We start from the raw sequence: 14,861 nt of genomic DNA, 5'->3' as shown, positions 1-14,861 counted from the left end.
TCCATAGTGTGAACTAAATATTATAGAAGTCCTTGTAGTAGTAATAAGAGGAACATATGTACTCCATCTTGTTGAAGTTGATTGAAAAACAGAAACAACAACAAAAAGAAAATTAATCACATCTTGCTCTCATAGAGCTGAACAACATCTGGTGTTTTACTTTTTTCTTGAGGTTAGCTGCTTCCCATTAGACTGTGTCTCTTAAGAATTTATACTATTGTGTCAAAAGGCCAAAGCTGACTGCTAGGAGATGTGCAGGAAAGAAAATACCATGCTATATCCATTCAGTGTGGCAAGTATGTTCCTTATATTGTCTCCACCTACAGCTCATTTATGTTAAAATAAATAAATAAATAAATAAATTAAATATATACTGATACCTGGAACAAGTTAACAAGTTCAAGAATTTCATAAACTTTGGAAAATCAAAAAGGGACAAATCTTTTGACTTAACATACAAACTCTGTAATAGATTGCTCTTCCCTGTCCCAAATTCGGTAGGATGCACCTAACATCAAGTGCCAGAGGAACTGAACACTGAAGGCAATGAACACATTTAAAACCTCCCTAAGGAGTAGGCTTCAATTTTATTGCCAAAGTAAAATTGAAAAAAACTCTGTGGTTGAGTAGTATTTGTCAATGATGGAAATGGAGGTATTCTGTACTGTGGCATTCATTGCAAGGGAATAGAAGTATAGAAGTATGCTGTCTTCAGCACAGGATTCAGCTGATCTTTTGAATTAATTTCACTTGCCTCTAAGTCTAAACCCTTTGGAATAATATTTTTGTTGCAGTAAATATAGATTTTATATTCACATACCAGGATCTTGATAAGATAGATTGCTCTTTCAGTCACACATAACTTCTTAGTTTAGAATACTATGCAATTAACAATCTCTGTGTATGTAAACAGCACATTATATAAAGGGCTGCTATTAGAGGTTTTACTGGGAACTTCTTTGTCATGAAGAGAGGGGACAGAACCCAGTCCTCAGGTTCCAAATAGAGAAATGAAGAAAGCTGACATTTAAATCCTGTAGCTTTGACACACCGCAGACACAAAAGTAAAGATTCATTTTCATATTAGAATTTGGTTAGAGAAGGTACATCATTCTAATGGAGAAGTATATGTAAAAATACTGAAGAGGAAAATGCACTACTTTACATGCAAATTCAGTTTTCTGATAGATTTTGTGTGAGTGTTGCGTTTTTTCTGCTCAGAAGCTTGAAAAGGCATTACTGTAGGTAATATATTCAGTATCAATACTAAAAGCTTATGAGAAAAAAAAAGTAAAGTAGCGGAAATAAAAGGAAATGCATTTGACGTTTATGAGCTTAAGTAGATAAAGCCAAGATAAAATAAGTAAGAGCAAATATATGCTTCTGGGTTTTGTTGTTGTTGTTGCTAGGTGTTTTTTGGTTGGTTGGTTGGTTGTTGTTGTTTTTCATTTCATTTCAGAATTGGGTGTATATTTTTATTTGTATTTTTTCTTCAGTCAAATGTGAGAGGGAAAATAGTAGTGTTGGTTATCTCAAAGCAACCTAGCAACAATAACATACCTCTCAAGTACACTAGTTTGCTTGATAAAACACCGTTCGTGCACACAGTTTAATGATCATGCTGACAGAAGAAAAAATGATTCACTTTGCTGCACTGTCAAACTTCTAGCTTTTCTTCCAGCCTCTGTTATTCTAGCTAAGTGAAAGCTATGAAACCACTTTATTGTATCTGTCATTGGAATAAAAAAAAAAATATATATATATATATGTTCTGACATATATATATCAGAACATGGCTTTAATAAATAAATAAAATCTGAATGAATCTTCCAGGTTTCCAGAAATAACAGTAACAATATCAGGTAACTTTTAAAATTACTATAATGAACATATACCAAAGAACCTTTACAAATAGATAATTCATCCTTTTCCCTTTCAAATATAATACATTCTTTGTTTTTTGACTTTATAAGTGTTAGCTAATATTGATATTCTTCAGCTGAATAATAATTATATGAAGACAAATTCTTATCCCATTTTGTTTTGTCAATATCCATTTTCCTCACAGCTGGAAAAGAACAGTCTTAGAATGTTAATATGAGGAAAGAAAACAGACAGACCTGCTCTCACCTCATCATACAACATTTAATACATGATAGTCCAGTAGGAACAAATGATAGGAAAATGGATGATGTGACATATTTTTGTGATTCCTGGATATTTCAAAACTTGCACTTTTACAGACTACCACAGAGTACAGTCACCCTGATATAATGAATGGTGTGAATCTCCCATCTGAGGGAAAGCTAAAAGCTAAAGCTCTTCATTTGTTCTGAGTGATGCTCCGATACAGCTTTGTAACTGAGTTGCTTTGACATGAATTTAGCTCATTCTTTTTTTCTGATGCCTTGAGATGGCAATGAAGAAGAATGTTTTGTCACACAGTTGTCCTCAGCATTCTGCCAATTTTCTGTTAATAGCTAAGCAAAGTGACATCTGTTCATGTGGCAATTGTCTTTAGTCTGAAACTATTTCACTTTAATCAGGCCTGAGGGCTTGAATGATCATTTCCCTGTATCTTGCCAATTACAGAGTATTAATTTTACACCCATTTTTTGCTAATAGAAATTACTACTGAAATGAAAGACACCAAAATACTTAAGTACTAAAGCTTATAATGTACCATATAAATATTTGTTATTTTTCTCTTTGCACAACTTTTAAATCCCTGAGAATTTAGAAAAGAACACTTGTGGGGAAGATTCAATATTTAATCAGTTATTAGTTCAATTCCCATTGACTGAAGTATTATTATTTTTTTTTTTCCCCCATCAATTATTATTAGATTATTTTCTGAGTGGAATTTAACTGCTGAAATGTAGAAAACTAGTATCACTTTAATGTTCTACGCAATCCCAATTGAGATCTGGTCACTCCTAGAGAACAAGGTTTGGGTTTCCATAGAATCTGTGACAGGTCTATGAAGTCCAATCACGTCTTAAGTGCAAGGACAGCTAAAATAACACTAGATACTTCAGCTAATGTAAATCTAATGTAGTTGCATTTTCCAGCATTGCCTTACCTCCACAAGTAGTACTCAGCATAACCTTTGTCTAGAACAAAGATACCAAGAAAAAAATATAAATTGTAACCAGATTTACTCTTCCTAATTCTTATGAATACAGAGGTATTCTAAACTAAATTATTCTCATTTATAGAAAGAAGAAATATTATTATTTTCTAATATATAGCATTTTTATTCTTGAAAAACAAGGAGTTTATTTCAATAGTAAAGTGATGACTTCTCAAAAATGTTAATAAGGAAAATGATTTGTTAATAGAGGCAAGTGGTCAGATCCTCCAGTTACAGAAAATAGACTAGCACCATTTAAGACATTATCTTTATGCAAATTTGAAAGAACTGAGAATCTGATTGTGTATATAATATAGGGGAAAAAAAATATGTCAGAAACCTGTAAACCTCTATGCACATAAAATGAAGAACGCACATTTTTATAGGTAATATAGGTAATATATAGGATATATAGGTAATATATCAGCAGTGAGATCAACTAAAGAATATGTATCTTTGTGTTTATCAAGACTTTAGTGTAAAGTCTGGCATTCAAATGTAGGTATGTGGCAATTCAGTTGATCCTTAGGCCAACAAACAGAAATTAACAAAATGGAAGTTCTTCATACATAGTCAGTTTACAGAAGATTTGCTCAGAGGAAGATATATGAAGGTCAAAATTTGTGTTTTGGCATTGTGTCAGTCATGTACAGAAACTGAATGACCTTACTGCACTCCAGACAAGACAATCCTGTCTACATGACAACAATGAAAAGCATTGTCTTCTGACAATTTCTGAACAATTCTAAACTTATGCATGCAGAAATTGCTGCCTTATTCTTTGAAAAGTGAATTCTAAGAACATGACATTTAAAAATTTCTTTATTTCATTTTCACTGATAGAGACCAGTTCCTTATATTTCCTGAAAGGCAGCTAGGAATAAGATTTTTCTATTCTAGTGAGTTGAAAAAGAAATACAAAATTATACAGAATAAATAGTATATATAAATCTAGCTAGAATTCCTTGCAAAAATAAATCTGACGTGTTCTACTTTTTTCTTTTTTTTCTTTTTTTTTTTTTTGTATTTTTTCCACAACACATTACTTTTTTCTAGATTCTGCAAAATATAACATATTTTTGTACAAACAACAGCTAAATAATATTACTGTTCCTCACACATATGCTTTGTTGCAGTTGTTCTATTTGGAAGTTGCTCTTGGGTAGTGAGGGAAAGAACCTGCTTTTGCACATGGAAGCTCCTAGTTGCAGCAAACTAATTTCCTCCAAGGATATTTAAAGCCAGCACAGAAATTGTTTTTATATATAGACATAAAAAATCAAACTTATTAAATACAGCAAGATATTTACAGCTGAGTCTCAGTAGCTTTTCCAATTGCCCATGACTGTGAGTTGAAACACCAGTGATACACAATGTTTTATAGCAGCAGCTTAAGAAAGATTGTCCAAACTTAAGTAAAGCTATCATATAGGGTAAATATCAAAATGCTTGCAATGTTTCTTCGTGTAAGACGTTGGGTAAACGTAGATTTTTTTAAAATTATTTTTTATTTTGTTCCTAGTACTGATAAAGAACGCATATGATGAAGTTCAAAAAAAAATCAAATCTATGCAGGCTGTGTCAATGGGTGGATACACAAAAATCATTCTTTTCTTGTTTTTAATGGACATTTAGCAGGACAATATTTTAAATCCTTTCATATTTATTATAAGAGTATGTTAGGTGTGGTTGTAGACAACGGTCATGTATGCAGAACTCATACTAATACTTAATGCACTCTAAGCTTCTAACTACAAACACCGGTGGGAGGGTTTGTTTGTTTTTCTTTTTGTGTTTGTTTTAAGGAATCTAATTAAGCTAGGGGAAAACCAGAGAGTAAAGGTAACAAACATTTTTTCATAGGTTAGGTACACAAAGAATGTCATACACACCTTTAAAAAAAATGCTAAGGAATATTGCAATAAGCAACCATCCTCTCACAGTTCAATCACACAATTCATGTTTGAGTTGAAACATATTGTCTACACACAACCCCATGGCTTCCCACAGTGATCCCTGAGTTTTGTTGGTTTTGTTTGTTTGTTTGTTTCTTTTTTTGTTTGTTTTGTTTTTTGCTAGGATTACTGTTGTGCTTATGTTTTGACTGTTGACATGTCATTACAAGGCACTTTTATTTTCAACAGTTCCAACTTAAAATGGAATTACAGAAATTTGGCCCTAGCCCAATGTTTTATCACCTCATGTTTGCTGTTCCAGGACTTCTAGGTAGTCAGGCTCAGCATGTAAATTAGCTTTGAGTTCAAAATACTCATTTTTAGTTTGTTCTAGAAAAACCTTTCTTGGTCTGGAGTACATTAGTGTTTCCATTAGCTTCAGTTCCTCTTGTGTTCCAGGATAATGTACTTCCATTTCAGGTTGGAGTTGAACAATATTTTTTCTTAAGTACTCTGTGATTCCAAGTTGCTGCAGTTCCCTCTCTTTTTCAAGAATGTTTCTGTACAAGCAGCTGGCATCTTGAAAAGACAGAAATTCTGCAGACTGATCTGCAGCTGTATATTTGACATTTGAACCAGTAAGTGGTGAACTATTCTCTCTTTCCAGGAGACTTCTGCAGAGATGTTTGGAATCATTAGTTGCTTTCTCACTTTCCTCTTCTTGTTGTTCAGTATGCTTTGGGCTGAAAGATGGGCTATGATAGACCTGAACCATGGGAGTAATCATACGTTGTTCATAGAGAGCTGCAGCTGGGCGCTCCATTGTGTGATGTGTTGTCTTATGCCCATACATGCTGTACTGAAGGTGAACTGGGCTACTATCCCTCATTTGTTCATTGGCTTGTTTCTTTTTACATCTTCGCCGCCGATGCAGAACAAGAACAACTATTCCTGCTGCACAAAATACAATAATTATAAACACAATTAGAAGTCCCAGTATTAGAACAGAAAGTGGGACAGCTTCTGTAAGTGATTGTAGGATGTTGTCTGCAGCATTGCTAGTAGTAGTAGAAGTTGTTACAACTACAAAACTGGCATGAGTTGGTAGGGCAGGGCTGTTTATTAAATCTGGACATAAGACTTCACTGTTGAGGGATTTCAGTTCTTTTTTTTCTAAGTGTCCTGGAGATTTACAAAAAATGTCGCCCATCATTGTACTCTTACTCAGCTTTTGTATCCATTTTTGCAGTCCAACTGAATCGCATGTACAATCCCAGGGGTTGTCTTCAAGTTCAATTTGTACCAACATATCTAGTTCATCCAAGACATTGCTCACAGGCAAATGAGAAAACTGGTTTGTTTTCAGATTTAATCTGGCAAGTGGCACCCCAGAAAAGATATGGGGTGGTAAAGACTGCAAAAGGTTATTATTTAAATAGAGGACCTTAAGTTTTGGCATTGTATTAAATGTCCCTGGTAAAACTTCTTTGATGGCATTATATTCAAGGTACAAGTATTCAAGGTGCTGAAGGCCAAGGAACAGATTCTGGCTTAGCTTTGTAAGATGATTGCCATTGAGATACAGTTTCTGCAGTCTAGTCAGATTCATGAAAGCCCCTTCCTCAAGGATTTCAATACGATTGTTCCCCAAATGAAGCATTTCCAGACTAGCATAGTCCATAAGATCTGACTTAAGTAATGTCTGAATAATGTTTCCAGCTAGAATAAGTTTTTTAGGATTTGTAGGAGGAGGTCCTAAATCAGACAGGCTTTCAATATTTCGCTCCTGACAGTGCATGAGAACTCCTGAGAGCATATGGCTGGTGCAGTGACAGGGAATGGGACAATAGATTCCTGGAAATTGTGTAGGTGGCTTTGAAGTATGAAATATTAAATTTGTTTCTTTAGTAGGAGCTTTCAGTATAGGAATGACATTAGTTGACAGGTGACTGTCACTTACAGAGGTGGTTACAACCAAGGGCAATGACCCTGAAGGATCTTCAAGTTCATTGGCAGTCGGAATAGGACAAAGTGATTCTTTTTTCAACCTGTTTAGTATGCTGCCTTTGATAACTGGAGGACTGTTGCATACAACATCTCCTATTATTGACTGGGGAGGCATGTTTTCCAGCCATGTCTTCAGCTGAAGCAAATCACAGTTACAAGCCCATTTATTATCTTCCAGCTGAAGGTCTAGAATTCTACCTATGTGTTCTAAAAAGCCAACATATGGTAGTGTCTGTAACTGGTTTCCCCGAAGATCTAAATGAGTCAATGGCACGAAACGAAATATGTTTGGAGGAAGGTACTCAATAGCATTATCATTCAAAATAAGCACTTTAAGCCTACCAAGCTTGCTAAAGGCACTTGCTTCAATCACTGTGATGAAATTGTTGTCTGCTTGAAGAAATTCCAAATTTTCTAATCCATCAAATGTATCTTCTTTAAGTATTTCTAAAGAATTGTGATTGATGTGAAGTTGCTTAAGAAGGTTGAGACCATTAAAAGCCCCAGGCTCAATATCTGCAATATTATTAAATCCAAGATGAAGAGAGATAGCATTAACAAGGCCAGCAAAATCATTCACATGTAGCATTGTCAGGCCATTGTTTAACAAATTAAGATGGAAAGGCCGTGATGGTGGGACATTTATTTCTGACACCATCTTGATGCCTCTTTCTTCACAGTTTATAATCATAATGTCATCCTTTTCTTCACAGGAACACAAACTCTGACAAGATCCTCTGACTCTAGTAAAAGATGTTTCTGACTGGAAAGGATCAGATGCAACCAGAATTGAACATACCACTAAAATCCAGAGCTTCATCTTGCTCAGCAGATTCTGTAATAAAGAAGGGGTGGAGGGAGGCATGGAAAAAGAAAAAGCAACAGTCATGATTTCACAATTAGTGCATTTTGTGGTTTTGTATGTTTCTTTTCTTGGGGGGGGGAGGGGGGGGGGGGCAGGGGGTGGTAAGTGGAGGAAGGGTTAGGAATATTTAGGAGGGTTAGGAATATTTAGTTTAATGTACTGAATCAGCAGACATTCACAAAGAGTCCTTCAGTATTGTATCATGCTGATACACCTCAGAAGAAGATCATCAGAAGTGCATTTTCTATATATAAACCATTTATATAACATTTGGTTAACCAGTGCACAGAAATAGTAAGTTACTGCCCCCAGGCAACTTATATCAAGGCTTATATATTTTGGATTCATTCTTTACATCAATATTTAACAATGCAGATTTTAAAAGTAGCTTTCTAAGCTCAACTTAATTTTGTCCAGGGAAGATACAAGATTTGGTTTCATTCAACAATGTGTTGTAAGAAAAAACAACAACAACAACAAAAAAAAAAAGCCTTCCAACGGGGAACTTCTCCTCTGATTCTGTATTATGTATGCAAATTAGAAGTTATTTCCTCTGTAATCCTTGTATACTCAAACTGAAAAGGAAGTAGACCAAATACTGTTTTTCCTGTAGATAAATTATAATGTGCATAATGTAGTTCATGTGTATTGAGTAAAAGGCCAAAATTTAAATCTCTTTAATATTGTGGTGATTGAATAAAATATACACATATTTGTGTATGCAATTAGAGAAAAAGAAATGAGAAGAAAAAAAATGCAGCACATTTCAGAAGAAATAGGTGGGCAGGTAACAAAGAGATTACTTGGAGATTGATCATTAGGTTCCTTTCAGTTATTATAGATATTAATTAACACAATAATTCTGAAATCTGCTCAGAGTTAACTTCGTCTTACTACTTAAAATCTATTGGCAGCATCGTCAATAATGTTATGTATCTTAAAGTACCAGCCACCAAGCTGGTCTGAAACTTTTTAATACCTGAGAAATGCATTGTTAGTGTACAACTGTGAAGTCTACAGCAAAACTTATGCGTTTAAGTCAAACAAATGTTTGTTATTGTTTGAAAATAGATTATACTACACTTTTCATGTGTTGATTCTCTGTTTCTATATAATTAGCATGAATGAATATTTCTTGATATGTGAGATGGAGTGAAATCTTCAAATGAAATGGAAGATTTACTACAGAACAATGTTTTGGTGCTCTTTATTCATTCCAGGACTGATCTAAGCAGGTTTCTTAAGAAATCCAGATACTAAGGTTCTATCAGTTTTCAAAGTAACTTCTAGTAACAGGAATTTCAAAATGTTATTGCAAAATTAACTATCACCACATAATTAACCAGTTGAAGTGTTAGTTTCTGAAGGATTAGAACCCTTACTGAGAATATATTCAACTACATGCATGAACATTCTCAAAGTATGATCAAATATTTTGTTGTTTCTAAACAATCAATTTTTAGTAATAATGGTACCTTAGTCACAGCACAGCTTCTCGAGGATGCAAGACTTAAAAATGTAAGCATCTTAGTGCTCCTATATGAGTGTTTTATAAACACACACACCAACAGCAAATGTATGAAAAGTGAACTGTGTTTTCTCCATTTGAAATTTTCGATATCTGGAAGCAGATGTATGAGTTTAGAAGTAGTGACTGTAACTTGTGGTATTTGAAAGTGTCCCCTAAATACATACTTGTTTCAGTAGAGGAAATAATTTGTCTCATGGAATAGCCCTTGAACTCTAAATGCATATGTTTAATGTGTATAATCTTTTAAGTTGCTATTTTTTATTTTTATTTTTTCCTCTCAGTGTGGATAGGGTAAGATACAGCACAACAAAACTTTATTTTGAAGTATGCAGAATAATGTTAGGATCAGAGTATGCTGGAAATTTATTTATGATTTATATCAATCAATGTATTTTCCACTGACACAAGGTAAAAGAACACAGGCTCTTTTCACAGATGTTGTTTCCAAACCGACTGTATGACTAGCTGAACCACTTCCTATGCTTTATTATTTTCCCCTATAGAAATCACTGCTTTGATCTGCACCAAAATCAAGCTGTACTTAAAAAATCCCTGGGGAAACATAAACAAACAAAAAAAAAACAACAAAAATCTGAAAATTTTGTTGCATTCTAGCACATATTTAAAAATTTATTTCTTAAAATAAAAGCCTTGTTCTTAGAAATGAAAGTAACAACATTTGTTACCAATTGGAAAACAGTCACATTTTAATCATCATCATACTTCTGTGAACAGCATCAATAGAACTCTCTCACACACATACACATACACACTCTTAAGAAATAATACAAGAATTCCTTCATTATTACTTTTTTAACTTTTTTTTTTTTTTCTTCTAAACAACCAAGAACTTGCCATGAAACTCTCGGTGGGCTATCTATTAACTTAGGTTAGGTGAGTTAATCTGCTTTCAGTAGATCACTGTCTAACTGCATAATATATTTTTGCAGTTTGAATTCTGAAAGACAAAAAACATCAGTCTTCTCTACAAGGCAATGTTGAATACTTTCAGAATTAAACACTTTACAGCAAAGAATTCACATGATTGACAAGTAATAATCAACAACAGGATCTTAGAACACTGAAATTGCTTTACTATTATTTTAAATTTTACTCGGGGTTCTATTTTTTTGCCTGTTTTAATTCAACTATTAGAAAAAAAAAAAAAATCATGTTGAGGAATTCCAAAACCTCCAGCCTGGAACCGGCACTTTCTAAAAGCCTTTAGAATTGTTTATGAAATTCTGAAGGGAATCACAGTCAAATAAAGTATTTACAACAATTTTTGCCTTTCAGAAAATAAAAGGTAACATCTATTCATTCCACCTTCAACTGACATCAGGTCAGTGTTTCCTTAATAAGCATATTCTACTATTCAGAAATAATGTTAACAAGATGAATAAATGCACCTGGAAGACTGTTTGCAATAAGAGTATAAACCACCACAATTTAACCTAAATGTAATTCAAAGTCATGCAGAAGAAAATAAACTAATTTGTACTGAGAAATGAATTGCATAAACTCAGAGCTACTTAACAAACTGGAATGCTTTACTTACCTGTACAGCAGTGAAACTCCCTGAAATTCTCAGTAACACACAATTGGAACAGCTGTGTGAATACAATGTAATTTTTCTCCGTGAAAAATGTACTCTTTCTTCTCAGATTATTTGCTGAATGCTCCGGTGATACTACAGCTCCATGAAGTCAGAATCCTTGTTTAGAAGACAAAGTACAAAGCGTCCAACTGAAAAGAAAAAATCCAGAGTGTACATTAGACCGTCCTGTAAGCAGTTTTCCTTTTCCCTCGATTAAAATTCACAGCATACTTAACAGCTATGCTGATTTTTCCGCATGCAGTTAACTGTTTGCAAGCACTGGGATGCAGTAAACAAACAAGATGTTAAGCACTGGATCACTCGGCTTGTCAGATTTTTAGATCCTAGCTGCTTCTGTGCTCTCTGTGCTCTTTCTAGTCTTTCTTGCTAGCTCAGTTTGTTATCAGTCAGACTGCCGGGGGCTGGGAGGTAGGCGTAAATAAAGAGACTTCTTGGCTTTTGACTCAGCCTTTAAGCCCTTCCCCATCAGAGAGCTTTAATCTGCCAGTGTCATTTAATATAAGATATAGCTCCACCTTGAGACAGATCAGCTCCTCCTCCTGCAACACACAAACCTTTTTTTTTCCTGTTTCTAACTGAATCTCAGAAAGTAAAATTTAGCTACTTATTTTGTAGATCAGTGTTAACTGATGATTTTGTGAGACAGTAAACCGTCTACTGTGGTTCCTGTTCCTTTGTTCTCTGAGACAAATCTTGCATTTAGTTTATATCTGTTAATGCTTGCTTTAAAAACTGTAAACATTCCAGACCTAAAGCACTTCACAAAACACACCACAAGGGAAACAGTGCCCTCTGGATAATATGTCTATCACAATCTAATGCAGGGTTATTCAGAAATATAAATGAAACTGTACGACTTAGTTCAGTCAACTCATAGGATTTACAGTCTTATGTCTTTAATTTCTGAGAAATATATATTTATAAATATGTATATATTTGTGATCATATTTGCACAGTGGTTGCACACACAGTAGATATTATTTTAAAATATTCTCCTTGTTCTACAGGAAGAGAACTCGGTTAATTACAATTGTCTATTTTACAGATGCTATAGCACAGTATTATAGTACCTATCCATGTGAGATTCTGTTCTAAATCCATGAAATATTTCTTTGATAAGAAACAGCCTGTTCTCAGTGTGACAGCATTCTTAAATGCATGTCTTATGTGTAAAGTATTAATTTCTTTGTGCTCATAAACAAGTGATTAGCAGACCCTGTAGGACTACAACAAAATGTTTCATTGATCTAAAGAACAGTTTTATTCTCCTGCCTACGCTGCTTCAGCTGGTTTTATATGCTGTACAAGCTACTTTCCTGTTCATCCTACTACCACAAGGCCACAACCATGTTGGTGAACGACAATAGATCTGGTACTCGGGCATGTTAATCCTGTAGAGCATATAATTTTTATTTTATTTTATTTTATCTTATTTTATTTTATTTTTCCTTATTGTGTCTTGATTGCTTAACAGTTTGCTTATTAGAGCCCCTATACCAGTCAAGCTACAGTAACTCCTTTTGCGCAGATAGCCCTCCAGGTGATAACATATAATGATACCATTATATATATGTATGTTCCAGATGATGTATGTTATCAAAATTTTGTTGAAAATATACATACATGTGTATTGGTATATGTCTATAGAGGTTTTGACTTGTTTGGATAAAATCCTTTGTATTTAATTTTTTACAGGTTCTCATACTTCATACTTGATCAGGATGGAGAATATTGGTAACTATGTATTCATGTAATAAATGAAAACAAATTTACTACCCTTTTGTTAACATCCACAAGAGTAAAACAAGATCACAAAAATGTTTTTGTAAATCAACTACTAGAAAAACAAAAAACGCATTTCATAATCACATATAATTAAAACAGCCACCGAGAATGTTAATCATTCCTTTCTATTCCTTACATATTTACTAGATTTTTAAAAACATGGTTAATAGTTGTTTTATTTCTACCAAAATGAAAAAATAATTTATTGAGTTATTATAATGAATATTTCTGTAAGTGCCTGTTGATGATAAGACTGAATTGATATGAGTTTTGCAGATTCCACTTAAAACATTCATCTTTATCAGTTTCTCTGACAGTGTTAAACATTTTTTAAGCTGTATAAATAAAATCTAAAACTGTCATGCTTACTTCATGAGGGCCAAAATGTTTTATTTCATTTCTCTTTAATTCTTCACTAACTACAATATCTCCATATAAGGAGACACTAGCACTCTAACTAATACATATATGCTACAGAATTGCTCCCCAGGTACTAAATTTTCAAACACAGTTGGAAATTACAATGCCTTGTATTTAAGACTTGACGGAGTATGACTGAATGTTATGTATCAAGCTTTATTAAATTCTGTGTTATATGATACACTACAGATAAAACAACTGACACAAAGGAAAATTTAGTACAATCAGAAAAAGCCTCTCAAGGCTCTTCTGGAATACTTTGTTTGATGTCGGAGGAAAATCTTAATTTGTTTGTTCTTTTCAGGAAAATTTTGAAGACTGCAGAGAAGTTTGTAAGAAGTAACTGAAAGCCATCCTGTCAGTTAGAATTTATAAATACTCAGTTACTTTGGACAGTATTTGTTTCATAAGAAATAATTATTTCTAATGTAGACATTAAACTTAAAATTTACAGATTAAAATGCTTGAAAACATTAATTTTCTTGGTATATTAGTAATAATCATGTAAATATCACATTCTCTAAAGGATTTTAAAGAAAAACTGTACTGAAGCTTTTATTATTTTTGTTTCATTTTTCTGTTCCGTTAAATTAGCTGCTGGATTAAACAAAAACAATCTTACAATCCTGAGTAACTGTCCTGTGAGAAATTTCATAAAATGTGATATAGTGAGGATAAATAGGCTTTATTTTGGGAACAGGTGACACCAAACTGATTTCTCTTCTGAAAATAATTCACACTTCTTTAGTGCATTATTTATCTTTTTGCAAATGTGTAATCTATAATTTAACTTATTTCCTTCTATGCAATAGATTTTGAATCTCCTCTGCATTTCTCCCTTGTTTACACACTAACAAAAAACAGTTCTGCACAATGTAGGAAGAGTTTAGTATCAAAGTTAAATTATCCTAATCTGTTCTGAGAAAATCTCAGAATTCTGAAGAGAATTCTCCCTCCACTTTCTCCCTCTCCCTTTGTTTTCCCTCCTTTTTCTCCCACTTCCCCTTTCTCTTCCTCCTGAGCTTGGAATATTGAATGTCAGTTCAAAAAGTAGTGCCTGGAGGTGACTGGTGTGGAGAGAAGAAAAGTCACCTGAGTACTTGCAGTCTTCCATTGTGATGAATCAGATTCATACAATTTAGATGTACTTGGCTTGCCTGTTACCTGAGAACCAAACAATTGAGTTCTGCTTTGGTATTATGTAGTATGCTTGCAGCCTAAAAATCTCTGTACCAATCTATCTGTGATCCATTTTCTTAACAATCTTTGCAGCCTAGAATTTTTGTCACTGATTACAGTAACACACTGATACAGTCATTTTACTGTAATTTTAGAGTCAAGTAATCCTCTACATTGACACATAGGCACTGAAAATTTAAAGACAGTTGTTGTAAAGCTTTTTTTGTCAAGTCGGAGAGAAAACCCAAAGTGAAATCACCAGAAGAATTTCCCTTGTCTTCTTTGGTATTTGACTTTTTAATAAATACTCCTAAAATCTTAACAATATACTTTAAACTATGCTTGAATAAATAAATAAATTAAAATATAATTCTAAGTTAATAAATGTTACATATGTTCTATTTGCTTTTCCATAGTTAAAAAAAAAA

At 33.5% G+C, this 14,861-nt stretch overlaps 1 protein-coding gene across 1 annotated transcript; it reads right to left on the bottom strand.

Annotated features, from left to right (window-relative positions):
* Positions 1–1,923: 1,923 nt before the first annotated feature.
* On the bottom strand, positions 1,924–11,518 carry SLITRK6 (SLIT and NTRK like family member 6). The gene is made up of 2 exons (XM_015851576.3): positions 10,990–11,518; positions 1,924–7,870 (listed from the first exon to the last, which is right to left on the bottom strand). Exon 2 carries the CDS (start codon positions 7,853–7,855, stop codon positions 5,333–5,335), a length of 2,523 nt encoding a protein of 840 aa, XP_015707062.2. The 5' UTR covers positions 7,856–7,870; positions 10,990–11,518; the 3' UTR covers positions 1,924–5,332.
* Between the last annotated feature and the right edge of the window lie 3,343 nt (positions 11,519–14,861).

Source organism: Coturnix japonica, chromosome 1, assembly GCF_054131305.1.
Source record: "Coturnix japonica strain WE chromosome 1, WE-NBRP24, whole genome shotgun sequence".
In the NCBI taxonomy this organism is placed as follows: Eukaryota; Metazoa; Chordata; class Aves; order Galliformes; family Phasianidae; genus Coturnix; species Coturnix japonica.
Note: the sequence above shows the minus strand (reverse complement) of the source record. Positions and strands in the feature narration are given on the sequence as shown.